The sequence below is a fragment of the Micromesistius poutassou genome (assembly GCF_964030765.1).
Source record: "Micromesistius poutassou genome assembly, chromosome: 10".
Classification (NCBI taxonomy): domain Eukaryota; kingdom Metazoa; phylum Chordata; class Actinopteri; order Gadiformes; family Gadidae; genus Micromesistius; species Micromesistius poutassou.
The window spans coordinates 17,321,898-17,345,547 of record NC_140280.1 but is presented as its reverse complement, the minus strand read 5'-3'; the positions used below and the strand labels follow the sequence as shown (position 1 = coordinate 17,345,547).

The 23,650-nt window shown below is 42.6% G+C and overlaps 1 protein-coding gene across 1 annotated transcript in view; it reads right to left on the bottom strand.

Annotated features, from left to right (window-relative positions):
* The window catches only part of LOC311354070 (kin of IRRE-like protein 3), a gene marked incomplete at its 3' end in the record, with an annotated part of 61,655 nt that overhangs the window by 5,654 nt on the left and 32,351 nt on the right, over positions 1–23,650 (bottom strand). The window contains exons 5-11 of the mRNA XM_084473868.1: positions 20,622–20,727; positions 9,412–9,560; positions 7,463–7,590; positions 6,295–6,421; positions 3,898–3,998; positions 2,322–2,520; positions 383–490 (exon numbers count right to left, since the gene is read on the bottom strand). Of these exons, the coding sequence (XP_084329994.1) occupies positions 383–490; positions 2,322–2,520; positions 3,898–3,998; positions 6,295–6,421; positions 7,463–7,590; positions 9,412–9,560; positions 20,622–20,727 (918 nt within the window). The remainder of the gene's footprint in view (positions 1–382; positions 491–2,321; positions 2,521–3,897; positions 3,999–6,294; positions 6,422–7,462; positions 7,591–9,411; positions 9,561–20,621; positions 20,728–23,650) is intronic.

The window sequence follows — 23,650 nt, the reverse complement described above, 5'->3', positions numbered from 1 at the left end:
TTAACAGTTATCTTAATCTTATATTAAATCTCAAGCACCCCGAATCTTCCATAAAAGCTGGATTGCCTGACTAGACTTGGATAGTCTGACTACTATATTTAGCCTCTAGACAATATAGGTATAGGCACACTGTGTGATATTGGGCACTGTATTTTTACGGTTATAATAATGAAGCAAGATCGGTCTTCTAGAATTCCGTTAACATACAAATTGTTAAACCATTTTTCAAAATGACCAATCATAATAATCAATATTATTACTATATCAATGACATAAAAAATTAAAATGGAATTATGATTACAAATTGTTTGACTATAAAGATATAAAACAATGTTTGTTCATCTAGCTCAAAAATAGTGCCTTTCAAAAACAGCAAACGTACTTCTTTGGAAACGGGCACAACAAAAGGCAGCTAATGTTCCCATGAGGACTGTGAGAGCTAGGAAGGCCCCCACTGCCACTCCGATGATGACAGCCAACCGCAGCGTCTCTGAAAGGGGAAAACAAGTCAAGTTTTGAAAAAGTGAGCAAGAAAGTTCTGCAATTTCATATTTTTTCCTGGTTACACACACACACACACACACACACACACACACACACACACACACACACACACACACACACACACACACAGACACACACACACACACACACACACACACACACACACACAGGAACATTTGGTATTTGATCCTTAAGCAAAATAAAGATGGAAAACAATTTTCAAAACCAAAGAAAGCTGGAGAAGTCATTAAAATGCGTTGTTGAAAACTTTCAGGTAACTCTAAATAACTATAATTTCAAATTAGCTCAAAGTGAATCAACATTATTTCAACTCTCCTCGTCTACACATACTAGTTTATTCTGCTCATTGCTGCCGCTCAATCGCTCTCCCTTGCACAAACGCTCTTGTTGTAAAGCAAACACAACAAACAAACCAACAACTGGGGAACACATTTTCGTGTATCCACACGTAAGCGCACAACAACAAACAAGGGCTGGCCGTTTTCCAGAGATGTCTTTTTTCTCTTTTCACCATATTCCGGAAAAAATACAAAAACCATTCTACCCACCGGCAAACTCACTAAATAACTGGTACACACAAAAAAGCTGTCCTTCAAGTTTCACTACTTATGAAGTTCCACAAGTGACAAATGGTGACGGGGTGCAGACTAACCTCGATCGGTACACACATCGAGGTTGGTGAGACACCGATTGAAATAGATAGAGATGAATGGGGGGGGGGGGGGGGGGAGTGATGCAGAGGGAGGGAGTGAGAGAGAGAAAGGGAGCGCGAGAGAGAGGGAGGAAGAGAAATATAGAGGTACAGAGACAGGGAGAGCGTGATGGCAAACATAAGACAGATAGAGAGATAGAGGGAGAGAGACAGAGACATAGATAGGTAGATAGAGCGAGAGGAAGAGAGAAACAGAGGAAATGAGATAGATAAATTTAGATAGAACGACAGAAAAATAGATACAGAGAGAGAGAGAGAGCCAATATATATACAGTATATACATATATTAACATATTTATTTATTGATCTATTTTTAAAGCAAAAGTAAAGATTTCCCAAGGAAATTTCACATACTGTCATTTATTTATACATTTGATTGCATTGTTGGATATTACACAGCTCTGTTTGTTAATTTCTTTATTGTAAAATATATTTAATTGTATATAAATTGTTTGTTTATTTCAAACTTGCTTTGGCAATGTAAATGTGTGTTTGCATTAAAGCGTCCATTAAAGCCCCTTTGAATTGAGAGTGAGAGAGAAAGGAATACAGAGAGAAAGTGCTAGTTAGAAAGCTAGAGAGAGACAATGAAGAGAGAGATAAATACAGAGACAGAGATATATAGATAGAGACAGAGACAGAGAGAGAGAAACACAGAAACAGAGACATATAGATAGATATATAGAGATAAATACAGAGACAGAGATATATAGATGTATAGAGATAGAGAAATACAGAGACAGAGATATATAGATATATAGATAGATATATATAGATAGAGAAATACAGAGACAGAGACAGTGAGAGAGAAACACATAAACAGAGACATATAGATAGATATATAGAGATAGAGAAATACAGAGACAGGTATAGATGGATAGATAGCCAGATAGAGACAGAGAAGAGAGGGAGAAATGCAGAGACAGGTACAGATGGACAGATAGCTAGATAGAGACAGAGAAGACAGAGAGAAATGCAGAGACAGAGTTCTAAAGAAAGATAGATCGAGACAGAGAAATACAGAGAGACAGAGTGATAGATAGGTGGCTAGAGACCAGAGACCCCACCCCCCCCGGCGTCTCACCTTGCTCCTTCAGCCTTATGATCTCCGTGTCAGAGCCGAAGCTGTTCCACGCCGTGCAGTTGTAGATGGTCTGGAAGTCGGCGGGCACGATGTTGCTCATGGTGAGTGTGGAGATGACCCCCTCCTCCGTGCTGACCGTCTCCACCGTGTAGCGGCCCGACGTGCCCGACTCCAGCACCGTCTCCTTCCACGACCACGCCTGCACACAGGGGGCCGATGGTTAGGGTATGGATCTCCCCAGATACTAGCACAGCTATTATCTGCTACGACAGACGTTCCAGCACTGTTGTGGAACGCTGTGTACAACGCTGTCCTACCTGAGGCACCCCCGCGTCTTTTAGAAATAACAGTAACAAAACAACCAATTGTAGAATCAATCAGTTTTTAATACAATTTTCCGGTGCGTAGCCACAAACTCATTAACAGTATGTCAACAAGGGGCAGAAGCTGTGATGTTATACTGTAGCAATGGCCAAATAATGTGATTTGATTGGCAAAACTTGTATTTAATTGACAGCCTAAAGACAAGTTTAAATGTATAAATACAACAATAGGTGTACTGGCTAGACAATCTGTGCCGTCTGGGATTGTAATTCGGCAGGTGGTACTTAAAAAGTTTGGGGACCCCTCTACGCAAACAGACACACAGAGATTCAGAAAACTACGGGAATCCACCATAGGAGTCAGGAAACAGACAACCACAACAGCTTGCTAAGTAGAGGATGTGATGAACGAATCACTGCTGTTATTAATCTATTGTCTTACATGAAGAGAGGAGGGGGAGGATGTGAGTGTGGTAACTAAGGATTACTAAGGACTAAGGAAAACCATTAAGGAAGGAGGAAGGAAGCCAGGATGAAGGCGGGAGGGAAGAAGGAAGGAATAAAGATGGGTAGTAAGGAAAGGGGGAAGGCTTGAACAGAGGGGGTTAAGAAGGAAGGAAGGAAGGAGAGAAGGAAGGATTGAACAGAGGGGGTTAAGAAGGAAGGAAGGAAGGAGAGAAGGAAGGCTTGAACAGAGGGGGTTAAGAAGGAAGGAAGGTAGGAGAGAAGGAAGGATTTAACAGATGGAGGCCTTAAGGAAGGAAGGAAGGAAAGAAGGAAGGATTGAATGGTGGGAGGGAAGAAGGAAGGAATGAAGGAAGGAGAGAAGGAAGGATTGAACAGAGGGAGGTCTTAAGGAAGGAAGGGAGGAAGGAGAGAAGAAAGGTTTGAACAGAGGGAGGTCTTAAGGAAGGAAGGAAGGAAGGGAAGATGGAAGGATTGAATGGTGGGCGGGAAGAAGGAAGGAATGAAGGAAGGAAGTAAGGAAAGGAGGTTTGAACGGAGGGAGGGAAGAAATAAGACAGAAAAGGGAAGAAGGAAGGAAAGGACTTATTTATAGGCATAACAATGTCAAGTACACACATACCCACATGCACAATCCACGATTAATAATAAATAAAAGCCATTCACAAGCAGAATTCATAAAAAATAAATACATAAACAGTGGGGATGAATGAACTGTCAAAATGGAGGAAGGGGGGGGAGGAGAGAGGGCAACCCTGCAGAAAGGGGAGACATTAAAGACGGCTCACAATGCGGTCCGGCGGTGGCGTGCTGCGGATGAAGCACTTGATCTGGCCCTTCTCGCCGTACAGCGCCTGCTGAGTCTGGGTACTGGAGATGGTCGGAGGGCCTGCAGGGATCACATCCACAGACAGAGGAAGCACTCCATCACTCACTGACCCATACATCAGGCGCCCTGGCCTTCAGCGCCCCTCGGTCCCGCCATCACCGCCCCCTTTCCCCCCCTCAGAAGGGCAGGGGACACAGCTGGGGCCACGTATACACAACAACATCCCCACCTCATTACTCACCGCTCACTCATTGTGCTTCCCTCACCCTCACCCTCACCTTTTTTCTTTTCTTTTTTTAAGGCGCTATGGCGGCGGATGTACTTGTTGTCGCTGAATAGCCCGGTCGTCATGGCGACAATGGGGGAGGCACAGGACGACGGTTACCTCCGCCGGACAAAATGTAATGTGTTCATGGCTTTCGGTGTATGAATTCTATGGGCTATTGCACTCAAGTGGGTTCGAGAGGCGGCAGATACCAGCACATAGCAGGCAGGCAAAGAAGTGTGGAGAAAAGCAAAGATTCTGGGTTTTTTTTGTTCATGGGGAAGAATAGGTTTGACATGCGAGTGCTGATCCATATTGGTGAGCACTGGGGGAAGGTAGAGCTAGACTTGGGTTGCTGTGCTGGCTGGTAGTTTTGTATTTTTTTTTAAGTCATCCACAAACTTCTCCAGTGTTTGACCCACTTAAGTCTACTTACTGAAAAAACTGATCTACAGTGTGTATTTTATATCTTAAGTGCACTTCTCCCTAGACATTCTTAATAAGTCTATGAATTTGGCACAAGCTCTGCACGCTATAGAAAAACCATGGGGAAAACTTTGTGTGTGAGTGTGTGGGTTGGGGAAGAGCATGACTGTCACTGACAGACACACACAAACACACACACACACCAGGCTTAAGCATCACCGAGCGCATGGATGGCTTAGGCATCGAAATAACAACTCCAAATGTGCAACAGAAAATGTGTGAAGGTAGAATCGCTCTCCGAATTCAGCCTCATCTAACCAGAGACACCTCCTAGGAGCATCGTTCGGTTCACAACGCAATGCTCCATCACCCGGGCAACCAAACAAGTCCACCACCACACTCACGCATCACATCATACTCATGACAACACACAAACCACTCAAAGCAGGGGGAGACACAAATCTTCCTCAGCGTGATGGATACTATCACCTGCAACACTTGACACTGGCTTCGGGCCCCTGGGCCGCTGTGGGGAGACGGACCCCGACTCTACCCAAGAGCCTCTCGCCAGAACTGCTGAGCGTCAGAAAGCCAGCTCAGCAGCATCCCTCCCCCCACCCCCCGAAACCCCCTTCACCTCAGATGGCCAGCGCAGCCACAGCACAGAACCATTGGCGCAGTGTCTGGAAACGGGTTTGAATAGAAGCCGAGCGTATTGTAATTAAACTGAGCACGGAGGCAGTTATTTGACGTCAACACCACTCATGAAAGCAAACAGAGTTTGTGTTATGGGCTTCATGCTTGTGGAGAATTATAGCTGAACTAAAAACAAATCAGCAGAAATCTACAGTAAGGATATATGTATAGAGAAGCAGAATAGAGAAGAATAGAGGAGACAATGAGATACAATGGTTTTTTTTATGTAGTATTGCAGTTTCTAGTTTCGCAAAGTTCGCCATAAACCTACAGTAAAAGTATATTTTTAAGACAAATCACAACATGGAATTCCGGTGAAGTCACAATATGCTTTTACGCTAACCACTTTTTTTCTCGTTGGCTTTTTTAAATTTGTGGCAGACCTGACTTTCTCATGGATTTTAGCAGACTTGGCGAGGCCGGCCTGCTAATACACATTTACTCATTTAGCTTAAAAGCGTGGAGCTACTGAATCTGGCAACATGCCATCCAATACATCTAATATTAGATATAAATTGTGGCAAATTTCCCTTTTACCTTTCTTTTACTGCATCCTGCCACCCATGCTATAAATTAACACAATTTAATAAAAAACAAAATGAAAATAAAATAACATAAATAGTTCCAATAAAAAATAATGCTGAACCAGAATCTTTACTTTTAAGGCTGGCAAAATACATGAAATTAAAGACATATCACCTGCAAGGATATTGGGCTTTTAACCCCAATGACTTCATATTCCAACAAAAAGCTTACTACAACATTTAAACATTATTTTATTCACACAAAAACCCTTTAGCCATCACAACAAATCGACTAAACAGCTAATTTATTTACTACTACTGAACTCATTATTTTAGGCAGTAATGTTCCGGCGTTCCATCGTTAGGTGATGTTTTATTTGATCTTTCCTCCTCCTAGTGTAATTGGTGTGTTGCCATGGCCAACCCCATTGTCCTGTGGCCTTACCGTTGACGGTGAGAGACACCTCCTTCTCGCCCGCGCCCACCCTGGGGACCACGGCTCGGCACAAGTACTTCCCAGCATCCTCCTGTTTCACAGCCTTCAGTGTCAGAGTGTTCTTGTTGCTGAGCACCTGTGTGTGTGTGAATGAGAGAGAGAGAGAGAGAGAGAGAGAGAGAGAGAGAGAGAGAGAGAGAGAGAGAGAGAGAGAGAGAGAGAGAGAGAGAGAGATAGTTAGTGAGTGTGTGGGTGATGGTGGAGGGGGGGGGGGAGAGCCATTTTTAAGAGAAAAGGTCAGACAAAACCCACCGGTCACATCCATCCTTGTCGTGGGTGAGACAACAATGAAACTGACCGACCAAAAAAAGGACAGAATGTCAAGTAAAGGTGGCTATGTCGGTGATGATTAAGTACGTTTCGACGGTATACATTGTTCAAAACATTAACTTGTTGAGGGGTTACCTCATGACGGTTGGTTGTATGTTGATGGAATTATTCAATTATTATTATAAAATATATTTAGATTTTCACTACTTTTGTTGTGGTTTAACAATTATTTACAATTGAATACTGTTTAACCTTTAGACTATTCTCTGCTGAATATTTTTTCCATATTTTTTTACATTTAACCTTTTTTTTTTTTCATTAAATGGTAATACAATTTAGTTTGGCGGTATGGTTCCACTCTTTTCTGGTGCTCCCTGCTGTTGGATTTAAAGCATGAGATGCAGAAGTCAGATACACAATACCAACACCACCAACATCTGACAACACGATACAATCCCCCATGGGGTACATCAGATGTCTCAACCCATTTTATAGGCTAGACACAATACAGAGCAGAACCAAAGCAGGTAGAAGCTGGGGGGATGGTGGGCGAATTCTGCTCAGTCCACTTAGCTTGACAGAGTGATTGTTTGAGGGGGAGGTCTCAAATGGACTGCCTATCAGTGTACGTGCGGTTGATTGGACCGCGTTAGCCATCAGCTGATGGGTCATCGTATGGCTAGAGTGTCCCGCCAGAACTAGTGGCGGCCATAAACGGCTACTATTCTACATTACTACGACGGTAACATTTCGTCCCTGACCTCAAAGCGCTCATGACCTTGCCACTTGTATCAGAACACACTCTCTTTCCAAGGCTTTTGAATGTATACAGAGTCTGAAGACGTACCACTCCTGAACCCCGTTTCATCCACACAATGGTCAGAGAGGGGTTCCCCGTCCAAGCACAGTTGAAGATCGCGTCGGATCCAAGGTCCACCTGGAGAGACTGGGGCTCCGCTGCCATTCTGGGGCCAACTTCAAAAATAAATACATTACATCTATTAGATAAGAAAAGAATAAGAATGGCAACTAGAAAATGCATTTCCGGCAGAAAATGAATTTCCGGCAGAAAATGCGGTGAGTGCTGTAGTGCAAAGTGAGGTTGAAAATATGTTTTAGTAAAGCCACATAGTTCAAGACGTAAAGAAATGGTTGAATGGCTTAAATCAAGTGAAGGGATTTGAACAGAGTCTAAATGGAGTAAACAATGTAAACATGCACACCATTTCAAACATTTCAAATGGTTGGAAACAAATAAAGTTAAACAAATAGCTAATGTGATCAAGTTTGAATACATTTGAGATAAAATATAGAATAGCTGAGCTGTTCTATTGGCAATTTCCAGCTCGACTATAGACTAAAAACCGCCCAATCCACCAAAAAACCTGCCCAAAACGTATAATGCCAGAAAACCGATAAATCATATTCTTCAGCAATGGCAAATACACGAAAACACACCTAAACGCAACCTTATTATTAACTATGACGTGATGTTGTATACAAGGAACCTCTCATCTATCTCTCACACACACAAACCTCAAAAGGTCTGTGTAAAGAACAAACTGACAGTCAATAAGACGACATTAATACACAACACACAAAATAGGCATGTAAAAGACCAATTGTGAGCACAATAAACACCTGAATGCGACCACACACACACACACACACACACACACACACACACACACACACACACACACACACGATCTTACATTTATGTAGAACTTCAACTTGAAATAATCTAACAAGAACATCAACCTTACAGTCAACGCCAGCTCGACTTATTCATCACAAATCAAATCTCCTTACGATTGGCGGGGAGGTTTGAGTGACAGGTCTGATGGCCCTCCCTCGCCCCTAGTTACTATTGGACAGGCAAGCATTGTCATATTTCCAATCGATTAATTATTTTAGCGCCACTAACATGAAATAACGTAACCATTTAAGCTTGACATGGTGTTTCTAGGTTAGACCGCCCAATCTGGCAACACTACCTGAAAGTCCTCGCGCTCGAGCCTCAACGAAACTCAATGAGACCAACCGGAAATATACGAAGCGCGTGGGGAAATTAAACTGTGATTCTGAAAAAATGTATAAATTATATCGAAATTCTGCTTGAAGATACAAGTGTGTTGATTTGTTAAACTTTTGAACGAAGGTTAACGGTTAAACATTGACCAAGTTACGAAGTCTGAAGTAGTTGAAGTGTCAAGAGAATGGGCGGCTTGGACAGCTTTGCCGTCCTCTCTTTGACTTCCAATGTAAAAAATTGTATTTTAAAAGTAGAATATCTTAAAAAGTATAAAATATTAAAGAAATCTGAAAAGAAGCGTGCGATTCCAAGCTAATCTGAACATTTTCAAATTGGAATGGAGTCTGGTGGTATGGTGAACATTTGAGGAAGGAGATAGATCACAAAGTTTGTAGAGAATAATAAAAAAAGAAGAAGAAAGAAAGAATAAACTTAAGAAGAACAATAGTCGAGCACTGCATGCAGCACTCACCTAATTACAGGGACCTTTATACCGATATAACTTGATCGTTACAAAACGAAATCAAAACAAGATTATAGGGGACAGGATAGTGTAAAGGGTGACTCCCCAGCCATAAGGTTCTGGAAATACACCCATACACACTCTCTTCAACTGGGTTACTGAAACTATGGGTGACAACACCGCCTGACATTGCACATACAAATGACTTTGTGGGCCTGTGGAGAAAAAGGTCTTAAGAACCACAGTGTCAGGTGAGTGAATGCTCGAGTGAAAGAGAGGGAAAAAGAGAGGCGCTCACAGTAGACGTCCACGTTTCTGCTGATGTTGGTGTTCCCCAGGGCGTTGGTCACCTCACAGGACACAGACTCTGTGAAGAAGGAGTGGTCCACCACCACCTCGTAGCTGTCGCCTGTCACCTCTGGGATCGGATGGCCACCCTTGGCCCATCTGTAAGAAAAGCAACAGAAACGTAATTAACTACCGGTGAAAGGACTACAGAGGAAAATGTGCCTGATGATCTGGTGCAATATACATATATTGCACATTTTCATTGTGCCCTGTCCCTATGAAATAAACACATGAATAAACAAGAGAAATATCCTGGAACGAAGTGTCATGTTTCGTTCATGTTGTCGGTGTGAAAACTATTCAAAGCGGTTAGAAACCACGCACCGAGCCCTGGAGAAGACAACAGGAGATGAAGGCCGACCTCGACAGCGAGCGAGGGGGTTTTCGGGAAGGATGTTTACTTTTGATATATCTAACCAGGTGGAACATGTTGAGATTTAACGTCTCTATAACAAAGGTGACCTGGCATAGAGAACAGCACAGCACAGGGTGAGGCACAACAACAGAACGTGTGGTACAGAACGTTTATACACAGAGGCGATACAAAGAACAACAAAGAGGGTGCACAATTCTGTTGTGTTCCACACCGTTCAGGAGGTTTTAAAAAAACCTGAAATGGAGATTAGACCAGTCAGTTTAGGAAAGAGAAGATGTTTGCCTACTTCTTTAGATCATAAAAGGATGCAAAACAAAGAAACATGATATTGTGTTGATGGATAACTGATTTTACATTATTCCTTAAAATAACTGCAAGGATATCTGGTATATTAACAGATATAGATGTATAAGAGATTGGGAGAATAGAAACATACACCATATTAATCAATATTTTAAAATGGAACTTTGACATAGAAGGGGGGAATAATTAATGTTTAAGGGGCAATCTCTAAATCCCCAAAGATTTTAATTTTTGCTGGCCACACACAGGCTTGGACATCTGTATTATTCACACTCAATATTCTCACATTTCAAAGCATAAAAATATGATTGCTGTTTTATCTGAACACATATGCTTTTAATTCTGTTTACTCATTTGGTTGTATGGTTGAATCATAATAATACAGTTGATCATAGTTGATCAGCTGACATCATCAGATCCAAGAAGGTGCAAACTAGACAATTCAATTTGGCCTTGAAATCTTTAAATGGCACGATTTGTATGGTCGAACCAAGCCGCATCGAATAAAAAATTATTATTATTCTCACACCCCTTGGCAATCGCACAGGTAGGTTCACGGAAAGGAAACAAACACATCCAGTGGTAAAAACAGAAAGACACGTGCAAAGTGTTATGGGGATTGAAGGTGCAAGCACACACACTATTGACTCTTGATTGAGAACAACAGCACCCAGGAATAAGGATGCTCCAGTGTTTGTGTGTCCAGTGACTCTCCACACAACAACAATGAGGTGTTGTTGTGTTTGACAATTCAAATCCTTAAATATCTCGTGTGGTGGTTAGACATTCCTCAGTGAGAGCTCTGCCAAATTGTTTCCAAAACAAGAAATCAGATTCTCCTCCGTCTGTTGTGCTCCTTAAATTAAAATGCATGCAGTTTGGTAAGAGATAGTGATTATTTTCGTAAAGACAGTAAGACCCAAGAGCACAAGCTGTTATGCAGGCGTTATACAAATGTCTTTTCATGCTATGGAAAAGAGGGCATGAAGAGAAGGTATCCGAAGGGGTGTCCTTTTATTAGGCAGTGGAACAGCTGTAGGTGCAAAGCTGTCCAGCACTCTCCTACATTCAAAAATGTCAAGGACGCTGAACTTTGACCTCCTGATGATGGTGAGGGTCTCTAGAAGATGGCTCAGGGTACATTCCCCTGATCCTGCTTTCCTCACGCTTCCTTTACGTTTAGTTTTTACCATTTCCCTATGACCCCTGTAACCCGTGCTGTCACACTCTGCAGCCCTAGCTGTCCCGATTCCTGTTTAGTGAGACCTGAACCAAGCTGTTCCTTCTGAAGGTCACCACTGACTCTCAAACAAGCTTGTATCGAGCGCGCTCAGAGCCGCTTGGCTCACGTCCAGTCTACTGCGGTTGACGGAAAGGAGAAGCAAAGCCCAAACTTGACAACGGCAAACAGCCGTGACAGCTGTCTTCAAAGCAGCGTAGTCAAGCAAAGGGAACTTGACACATCCCCAAGTGAGAGGGAAGAAAATGTGTGGATCGCCCACCTTGTCAAGATGATAATTTGTCTCGTGTGGTTTCTTCCAAAGGGATGTCAAAGGAAGGGGTGGGGCTTGTTTGTATAAGTCCAAGCTCATTTTCCATTCAGGAAACGTGTGGACGAATCCAGCTCTGTCACGCAACAGCCGAGCGTCTCTCCAACAGATTGGCTTATTGTCTTCAGCCTAACGCTCCACCTGCTGACGGATGCAGCTTCGCCCGCTCAAGCCTCCATCGGCAACCCCTTATTGATTCATAACAGACTGTGTAAAAAAGAAAAGGAAAACAAAAGAAAAACTGCCTAGTGTTGTCCTCATAACTTAACGTGCAACGTGTGTGAAGCTTGGACTTGTTTCATGGATGAAAGGCGTTCCAGTATCAGTGCATCGTAGCCAGTGCGGAGGGTTTTGAAGTGGGGTGCTCTCACTCGGTTGGCATCTGCAGACGTGCATCCCACCGAGGGAATTGGGAAAGACAAAAGCCTGAAGGATAATAGATGACTCGGTGTAACTTGTGCAGATGGTTTACGGTTATCCTGTTGTTTGCACTGGAGAAACCAGACGAAAACAAGAAAGCTACTCAAAAAGTTTTGGAGTTTTTCTTGGCAAAGACAATTTTGAGCTATCAGCAATTGTTTTTTTAATACATTGTGTGCGGTCAAATTCTAACAACATAAAAGCTTCATATATTAAGTAGAAAATCTGCAGTCAAAGCCCATCGGAGAGGGCATTAACAACGTTTTCTTAAACATTGATAAAATTTTCTGCGAAAGAGAGATCATAGTCAATAATCCCTTTCAATTTGCATACACATCCAAACATACCCACACAAAATGAGAGAGTGGGTGCAGAGAATTTGAGCCACTTACTTTTTTTACCCTAGGGTAATGGAATTCCAAAATTAGTTTATTGATTGCATCTATCATCATTATCAACAATTGAAACCTACTCGCCTACTCAATTTTTTCAAATTCAACTTGAAAACAAAAATAAAACAACAAAAAGATTATCCTAAAAACACAGAAATATTTCAAACCACTGTTTCACACAGTGCCCATAAACAAATACTTGATCAGTGAGTGGGGGAAACACACATCCTTCTGCATTCAGAATGTCTTCGCCATCCTTCCTGGCTAGGTCAAGAAGATGAGTTTGGTCCTGTAATTACCCGTGATCACACCATGATTGCATGGTCTTTGAACAGCGCACGCTTTCTCACGTAGTCTTAACCTTAACCTTTCGCCTCACTGTAATGCCTGGATGCGCAGTTATAATCGTATCCACCTGCCTCTTTGACTGGTTTGTCTGAGAGTATTGCGGGGGAGTGAATTTGTTTAGTGATGTGGATTGGGGGCGAATAACTAGATTAAAAATAACAGTGTTATTATAATAGAGCTGTTCAGGAGAATGTAGCAATTCCCCCCCCCCCCCCCCCCCCCCCATTTTTTAATGATGTTTAAACTCCACCTGACATAATGTTGTGATCCAATTCTAGTAGTTTCTTTATTGTATGTTTTTTATTTCATATCAACTGAACAAAATAGTCATCGTAACACAATAATAGAAGTACAATATATAAAAAAACAAGTCTGACATGAATAAGTAGCACAGCCAAAAGCACAAAATTAAGAGACAAATGAGCTACACATTATGATAAGCTATGAAATATTATATTTACCATATATTACTTTCCATCAATCTCATACTTAGTCTGATGGAGAATATACACCCACACATTTTCACAGAGGACGTTGTCTGCATAATATGCAGACAATGTCAGAGTGAGAAAGCGAGAGAGAGAAAGAGAGAGATATTATCTCTCTCTTTCTCTCTCTCGCTCTCTCACTTTCTCTCTCTATCCCTCTCTCTCTGCATATATATATATAAATAGTCTGCTTACAATATAACAATGTGTCCATATATGGCTTCTTCTGCTAAAGCCTCCTTTAGCACTGCTGCTACTTTCCCTCTTATTGGAAACATAATAACGCTCACTATAAAAGTAAACTTATCTCTCTCTCTGCATAAAAAGTTAACGTATACCGGTACAGAGGGGCGAGAGTGGTGTCCCGTTCAGATTCCGAGGCCCACTCTACCCTTTCAAAGTCCCCATCAATCTATGTCACGCATTAAATGTGCCAGCCTTCTCCGCTAAGGACAGAGATGGATTGCCATATTCTGAGGCTGTACCTGTGAATTTAAAAAGCGAGAGAGAAAAAAAAGGAAAACAAACAACTTTCTCGTTCTTTTTGCAGAGAATAATTAATGGACGTGTGTGAGGGCTGTCAGTGCTGACACACACACACACACACACACTGCGGGATCAGGTGAGGGGAATGGTATTAATGTGAGGACAGTTTCAGCAGTGTTCTCTGCCACATCGCCGCAATGACAACAGGCTCTGCGGGAAAGGGGAGGAGAGGAACAACAGCTGGCGTGAGGAATGCCATGCTCCCAGACTAAAATGCCCTGAGATTGTTTGCAGTGCCCTTCGCACAAAAAAGGGGAAAAAAATAGAAACGTGTGGCAGAGCAGATCGTACTGGATTTGTGCCATGCCTCTTTAAAGGGTCCAGGATATGCTTGTAACCTTCCCAACAGAGAGGAGAGGAGAGGGGGGTGAGAGAAAGGTGGTAGAGGAAATAGAACAGAGGAGTGGAGAGAATGGAAAGGACGAGGAGAGGAGAGTAAGAGGAGGGAAAAGGAGAGATGAGGAGAATAGGAGAGAAGAGGAGGGAAGAGGAGAGACGAGGAAAGTAACAGAGAAGAGGAGGGAAGAGGAGGGAAGAGGAGGGAAGAGGAGAGACGAGGAGAGTGAGGAACAGAAGGGAAAGTATGCATGATATCCACTTGGAAGATTTACTGTTCATAATGATTGTATTACATAAAACATAGATGTTCCCTGTAATGTTGTTGGCAGATAGAAACTCTCAATGAGTTCCTTTTGCAGGACTTTTGCACCCAGAGTGGTATTAAAAGCATTGTGATTGTGATGGAGTATTGCACCACCCTGGATGAGCCCAGTAGTTGCATCCTAAATGAGATATGCAGTGGAATCCATCCACCCCTCCTACACTCCATCTAATTAATTCTGTTTCCTCTATTTTTCATCCTTTTCTCCCTTTGATTTTTTTTTTTTGTCACATTATTTCACACTATTTTATAAACCAATTAGCGAAGCCAGAAACACAGACTGATGACTGGCTATGTCAACAGAAATCGTTGCTGTTGATGCAATTGTCAACTCATTGTTCTCACAACTAATTGTTCCTGTAACTCTTTGTCTCCATTTTGTCCATGATTTTTTTAGTTAAATATAATTTGTGTTGAAATTGTAAATAATTATACTTGAAGAAAATACTTTTGTTTTGAGTCTACCCTAACAATACCACTACCATATACTTGCATTGTGTACAAGTATAATGTATACACAAATCTGACTATATAGTCACTATGTTGGGCTCAGCATGTGGTGCAAATACTCAACTTTCCATTGAACGTAGCAGACGAAATGGCAATTATATAAGTTTACAATTATGTTGATGCCGGATTTATTTCCATGCATTTCATGTTTTATAGGTCTTAGCTTTTTCCGCACATGGAAGGAAGAGGAGGAGGATAGCGGTGAGGAGGAGGAGGAGGATGAGGAGGAGGAGGATGAGGATGAGGAGGATCGGGACGAGGATGATGGGGAGGAGCAGGAGGAGAAGGAGGAGGAGTTTGGGGAGGATGGAGGGGGGGAGGTTGAGGAGTAGTAGGAGTAAGGGTAGGAAGATGAAGAGGCTGGGGAAGGGGAGGAGGAAGATAAGGAGGGTGGAGAGGAGGATGAGGAGGAGGATGGGGGGGAGATGGATAGGAGGAGGAGTGCAACCAGGGTACCATCAAGAGCAACATCTGGTGCTTCTGAGATAAGGCGGAGCCCGTACTTGCTTGCCCTCCTCTCCATAAACATATCTTCCTCCTTCTCTTCCACTCTCTCTCTATTTACATCTTTGCCCCCCCCCCCCTCTCTCTCTCTCTCTCTATCTCTCTCTCTCTATATGTCTGCCTCTTCCTCTGTCTATCTCTCTTGCTCTCTCTCTCTCTTTCTCTTTTTTCTCTGCCTCTTTTCCTCTCTCAACCTCTAACATTCCCCCTTACACACTCGGCCCTCCTCTCCATTTCCCTCTGCATCACTTATACGTGAACACGCACACAAACACACACACACACACACACACACACACACACACATACGCACACCCACCCACATGCACAACACATCTTGCCCGGAGGCGCTCATGCACTCAGCACTCAAAAGGGTAGATCTCAGGTGATTAATAGTGCGCTCAGCCTGAGAAATCGGGAGATGGAGGGGCGGAGGGGTAGAGGGAGGGGTGGAGGGGTAGAGGGAGGGGTGCAGGGTTTGACGGTGGGCTGAAAAATGAACCTGTTGCCATGGAAGTACTAAGGAGCTGGTGCTGGTGCGCGTGGCGCCACACCCACAGGTATAAAAACTAAATGCTGCGAGTCGGGCCATCACACCAGTCAATACTCTCCTTAATATAAATAATATATAAAATAAAGCATTCAAGGATGATGACACACATACCCCCCCCCCCCCCACACACACACACACACACACACACACAGATGTAGGCGTATACGTCCTGCTGCCTAGCCAAGGACCACTCGTTTAAAGAGAGATGAACTAAAATCAATATCAACTCTCGTCCCATATTTATTTCGCTGCCATCCATCAGGGGTATTATGCCAGGGCTGTGAGAAGCTCACACCGTCTGTCAAATCCGAAATGGACAAAACGTCCAATATTGACTCGTGCAGTAAAACTCTACCTTGAACTATTAAGGCACTAGAAGAACCAAAACAAAAAAGACTTGAGACTTTTTGTGTCCATTTGGAGCCCATTTTTACTCTATCAACTTTTAGCCTGCATGCCGTAATGTTGCAACATCCGTACTTGTTTGTAATTAGCGATTTTGCAGATCTGGTCAGCTGATCTCTGTGGGAGTGAGAAACCTAGCCTCTAATTACATGTAAAGGGATGTCTGCTCTGCTTTCAGCACACCGACCCCACACAGAGGTGGGCTGGAGCTGCCATTAAACCGGCCCAATGCACTTCAGAGAGACAATGGGAGAAAGAATATCACAGTTGCTCGGCTAGGCATTTCCAAGGGTTGAAGCAGGTCAACGAGCAACAGCCTTTCTAACTCCGTTTTTGTTTCTAATGAAAGGAATTTGGTTACGCACGGTCATTTCTCCCAAGAGACAAAGGACACCAACACTTGATTGAGGCATGCAGCTAGTTTACATTTTCCAAGATAAAAGCCGGTAGGAAGACAGTACTTTTGAAAATACACAGAGGAGTGTTATTTTGATGCCCAAATCCATAATTTGACTTGGCCTATTATACAGGATATTTGCATATGCCTTGGGTTTCAAACTGGCGTATTCGAGACCTTATGGTCACTTGGCATGCCTATCTCTAGTCATAAATGTTGGCTAATGTTGGCCTATTCCTATATACCTAGTTGGGTTAATGAATCCATGTGTGCATGTATTCTGTGCAATGGCAGGTAATGGTGTTTTTCCACCATTACATGCAGGTCTACCTGACCTATACTGGAACCTTGGCTCATGCTTTGATGTTGTTCACTAAAGTAAAATCAAATCCTTTTTTCTTCTACGCCGTGCCGTCCCGTACAATGCAGTAGAAATACACCTTAAGTCTATGCCTTGCTATCATCAATAGCAGGGGGATGGAACTGATTTTATCACACTGTCAAACTGACAAAATACTTTGTTAGAATTGCCGTTGTCAGAATGACATATCAATCAATGTCATTACACTGTAAAAGCCTGTTCATAAAGAAATATTGATATTCATTGGTTTTCTTCTCACTATTGTCACAGGAAATACAAAAACAGCAACTTTTTTCCGTGGATTCAGTTCATATATTTGACAGAATAATGCCTTTCATATACCTGAGCCGTATTACCGGTATGTTTTTCTAAACCTTTCTATTGTGCCAAACGTTTACTCCTGGATCCATATCAGTGAAGCTGTCAACATTTCCCAATATATTGCCACATGATACATGTGGCATGTGGCATGTGGCATGATTCTAGGTTACTAATCTTTTCCTCATATCCTATTCGCTATATTAACCTTATGCCCATGAAACCCCTTGATGGAGCACTCTGGATGCTTTTCTAGAAGTGCTTTACAAATTAAGTGGTTAATATTATGAGTTCTGATTGACGAGTGCTTTAAACGGCACCATTAAAATAATTGAGACAAGATAAATCGCTGGGGTTTCATGTTCACAAGTGATACACTGTCTAGTGCATGGTAAAGACCACATGCACGCAACCACGCACACACACACACACACACACACACACAAAAACACAGACACAAACACACACACACAAAAAGAAAAAGAAAAAGAAAGGTATGCTTTTGAAAATTGGGAATTGTTAATACCCTGGCTGCCGTCTAGACAGGTCAAAAGAAACGGCAGAGCAAGATGCTCTCCTTTTGTTTCTTAAGGAAAACAGCTTGGTTTACAAAAAACGAAGAAAAGCGTTCTGAAGATAAAGGAAATAATATAACCCATACTCACAATAGCCCACCTACATTTGACACAACATTATGCAAGGAAATGCTGATAAAAGGATTTTCTACAACTTCAGACTAGAGAAATGCTAATTCAAGAATAAATATTATTTGGGAGGTCAACTAATGGAAAGCTTTTGTGGTTTGTAGCAATAACAGCAGACACAGAAACCACAGAGGCGTGGGCGTTTTACCAGTAGGTGTTTAGCCTGCGGTTAGTATAAGATGAAGGCTTAGCATAAATCCCAAGCTTGGGAATAAACAGAAAGAAAGATAGAAGTAAAAACCCAGCGCGCACAGGTTCAAGCGCGTGTGTGTAGTAGATATCGCCGGACTCAAAGCTATCTGTTGTGGACAGGCAAATCTGCTCCTTCCATGAACCCGGTCAGCACCCAGTTAAGCTCGTAGGACAGGGGCGTAGCTCGTGGGGGTGGGGGTAGACGGTAGAGATGCGCGGATGGGCTATTATTTCATCCGCAACCGCATCACAAAACGCATCATCCATCCATCCATTTGTCACGTCAGCCGCCCGATCCGCGGTTTAGCCGCGGAGTCCGCGGCTGCGACTGCCAACCGCGCATCTCTAGTAGACGGAGAGTAGCCCCCTTCCGTCGCTCTCTCCAAAATATATCTGTTTTGTATCACAATTATCGAAATACATCTTTATGAAATGCATCATCATGCATCAAATACTAGCCCCGTGAGACCGTCCTGATCCCACAAGTTCACATTCTGTTTTTGTCTTCAGATCAGTTTAGCCTCCAGCCCTTTGACAGCCTCTCCCGGGTATTGCTGGACAATTGATAGGAGCAGCCACGGTCTGCAGAATTCTAAAACAATGGCAGCGCCCAGGGAAAGTGTAGCAATCGACTGAGCAATCAACACCGTTGTATATAAAAGGCTTTTCTCAGAGGAGAAAATTATTCTGCTTTGACTATTCTATTCTTTTAACTATGTAAGGCCTCGTCCATACATGTGAAAATCAATTGCCGCCCAGCCAAGACAAGATTGATACACTTAAATGACTGGATGGTCCCACAAGGCTCTCAAAATACATTTATATGAGAAACATTTAAATACATCTACATGAAATACATCTAAATAAATGTATATGTAATTACATCTACATGAAATGCCTCTTAATACATCTATATGAGATCGATCTAAATCCATCCATATGAAATGAATCTAACATCTGGACTTCACGTCCGTCCAAAAGAGATAGATCCAAAATGGTCGTCCATGGGCTCACTTTAGGAAGCCAAAACAATCCCCTCGCACATGTGCAACATTTTTGGAAACACTCAGGCCACATGGGTGTGTGCTGCGAGTGAGTGTAAAAGAAAGGCGTGGTCCTGAATCGAGGGCAGATGGCGACAACGTGCACTGGGCTCTCGGGGCTCCCGGCCCCATGTATAATCAATGAGATGCCAGCTGCTATGGAAGGTGGTTGTAATGGCGGCGGGTGCCACAGGGAGTTCTACAGGCAGAGGTGGGTGAGCTGGTGGGATGTTCCCACACATAAGTTGATTTTTTTTGTACCTGATTGCCCCCAGCGCCCGATGACTTCCCAAAGCAAATTCACACTTGTTTCAAAAGGTTGTGAATTGTTTCGGGAGTTTATTACTATTCTTTTTTCAAATTGTTAATTTTTTTTTTTTGTTATATTATTGATATAATCTGTATTTATAATATAAATACATAGACACACATTCAAATAACTAATACAACCTACAGATGAATATATATTGAAACTAGTGTGATATTCCAAAGAAAATAATAATGCAGTATTGAACTATACACCGTTGGAGTTGAGGCATAGAAACACCTTCTGATCACAGATCACACAGAAGAAAGAAAGAAAGAAAAGATGACTACCCAATATATTAACTGCACTGTTAGCTGATATTCATTGCTTTGTGAAAGAACTGCTTCAGAAAAAAAAACTCTATCTTTATTTATAATCAACTTTTTCATTTGCTTTTGTACTTTGTCCTCCAGGAAAACAAACTAAAACAGTTATTTTACAAAGCAATAAAAGGAAACACAGGGGTTGAAGATAAAGAGTAACACAGGGGTTGAAGATAAAAGGTAACACAGGGGTTGAAGATAAAGAGTAACACAGGGGTTGAAGATAAAGAGTAACACAGGGGTTGGATTAGAAAAGAGTAAGACAGGGGTTGAAGATAAAAGGTAACACAGGGGTTGAAGATAAAAGGTAACACAGGGGTTGAAGATAAAGAGTAACACAGGGGTTGAAGATAAAAGGTAACACAGGGGTTGAAGATAAAAGGTAACACAGGGGTTTGGAGACAAGTGAGTGGAAACAAGAGGCCTGACGTGGCGTTGTAGCGTCAGGGGAGGACTCACCTGTAGTAGATGACAGGTGGGTTGGCCTTGGCAGCACAGTGGAAGCGCACCAGGTTCCCCTCCAGGACGGGCTGGGGGTCCACCGTCAGGTTGACCAGCGGCAAGTCTACACGGGTCACCGAAAAAAGGATCAGTATTTAAAAATGATCAGTGATTACGAGAGGTCAGCATTGATTGCATCCAGGTATAACTGGAAATCCTTTTTTTCATAGTTGGACATTTATATATTTAAGCTCCCAATCTGAAGTCCCTACTCATTTCCTTATTTGTAGAAGCAGCTGAAAAACTTGTATTAAATCAAGTCGCATTGCTAATCTTGTGCTGTAGGAGAATAAAACAATTTATACAATACAATTTGAAACGTTAAATGCCAATCCTTCCAGCTATTCTTCTGCACTAACCAATCTGGGTCACTGAGGTTTGACGGTGAAGTCCCAAAGTTCCCCCCTAACTTCTGTAACTGCTGATGCAGTGGGGCAGAGGCAGGGGTGAGGGGGGAGATGGGGGTTGACGACTGCAGCTTTAAGGGGAGCGCTCAGTTCTCTGGTAAACACTAGACTTGATGGAAAAGTTTTTTTCTTTTGATTTATACTGCGATATCATACATAATACATACAGTGGGGTTTGAGGCTCCGGCTGGAGGTCCTACCCATCTGGTCCAATCAACAAACACACGGGTGCTCCGTTGCTGCTTGGTTGACTCTCAGTGCAGTTCAAATAACACCGTCAACAGAGGTGCCCAGGCACACATGCACACATGCTCACACACACACATAAGCTCACACACGCACACGCACACGCACACACACACACACACACACACACACACACACACACACACACTCATATACAGATACACACACACACACATACACACACAGCAACACACATATACAGCGGAATACACACACACACACACACACACACACACACACGCACACACACACACACACACACACACACACACACAAGCATGCATACACATACACTCATATACAGATACACACGCACACATACACACACACAGCAACACACATATACAGCGGAATACACACACACACACACACACACACACACACACACACACACACACACACACACACACACACGCGCAGTAAGATAAGCAGCCGCTGTAGTCCCGTGTGGACCCTCTGCTAACAAAGCGCTGCTAGCTAGCTCCAGGTTAGCACCGTGGCGCCGCGGCCGCTGACCAGGAAGACCAAGTGGGAAAGATCAAAGTGGAGCGGCGTAACCGTGCCAACAAACTCACAGCAGATTTTTTGGAAAGAGTTCAACTTCAATCAGAGAAAAAAGCTTCCGTTTTTTTTTTTATTGGCTTTCTTGTAGTTCAATTGCCAATGTGAAATTAAATTGCAATATATTTCAACTATTGCGTTGGCGTTTACAAGGATACACTTTACAAAAATAATGAACTTGCTGATAACACTAACACATTTGCATCTTTCAAATTGGTAGGTGTGAGGACAATTTGCAGTTTGTTTCATCATTCACTTAATATGTATACTACATGCAGGTCGTTCATCTAAGAGCTCCCAGCACAGCCTCATTAACCAAATGTCCATAAAGTAATGACCACTACAGGAATTAATCAATTCTCAGAGGATCAATATTATCATAGTTTGGAACAGGGGTTTCAAAAAATAGAAAACTAAAGTAAATAAAGGCAAAGGAGATAAATCTTTTTTTGTATCAAATTGAATTCAGAACCAGACGCCCAAGCCATGTTTTTCTCTGCCCCCAATTAGCCACAGTTTCACAGACACACAACGCATTGTCATTCCAAATCAACTTTGGTGTGGTCAGGCATAGTTCTCTATCAATGAGACGAACTGAATGGCGACTGTGCCAGACGTCAGCAGACACATGCAGTCAATGGCTCTCCAGAGTGCCAAAGTGCTTCTCATCTAAGTGGTCAAGACCCTGCCGTTTGAACCTCTGAAAGCCTCCATTACGTTCCGTTTGAGCAGAGGACATCAAAAGATCTTTGCTTGCATCAACTCTTCTCCGTTACAGTCTGCTAATTGACTGCAATGTCCTGTACGTGATTAAAGGGCAACTGCTCTCCCTGTTAAGTACATTTTCTGATTAGCGATGCAAATCTTTAGCTGGCATTTGGCAGGGAGAATGTCAATTGCTATTTATTTTTCTGCATTTTATTTTGCCTCTATTACTCTGGATCAAGTTAATAGCTTCAGTACAAATGTTAGAAGGATATTATGATCAAACAAAGATATTGGAAAAAAGTTAAGTAAAACAAAAGTATCACGGAATGGAATGCACATTCCATGATTTATCTTGATTTTGTGGAAAATAGTTTCACAGAAAAATAACCAAATCAATTTTTTGTTCACATAAGAAAAAAAGGTACGCCTACACACCTTACACGCATACAGCAATAAAAACGCACACTGTTCCGTTTTCTGAAGTCTTCATCTATGAGGCTAACATTGGGTGCGGCGTGCACCCTGATAGGGCAGGCACAGCAGTGTGCAACAAAACACACAAAACACACACAACACACAAAACATAGAACATCTGCTGCTTGGGTCATGCTAGACCAAATCAGATCTGGGCAGACCTCAAACCCCCGGGAGGCCGTTTGATAGACGTATAAAACACACCCTCCCCACCACAGCCATACATGGGGAAACACAGGCAGGGCGATGCCATGGCGGGCTGTGCACCACAGAACACTCCAGATGCTAACGTCTGATGTCCAAACATTTGCCGATGAGGAGTTAATTTGGAATGACACTGAATTAAAACTGAATTGTGTGTGGCCCTTTAAGTGCTCTAGCTCTATACTTTTTTTCCACAGATGACATAAAGAGTGCGCCACATCACACAAAGTGTGTTACACACAGATGCCGCAACATAAAGTTTGTGAAACACATGAATAATGAAGGTTGACACTCGTGTGTGTGTGTAGCCTACAGCAACATGGTCGAAGAAAATGTATCTAATGAATTACTCAGTGCTCCCGGGACAGATCCGTTTTCAGCATGGCA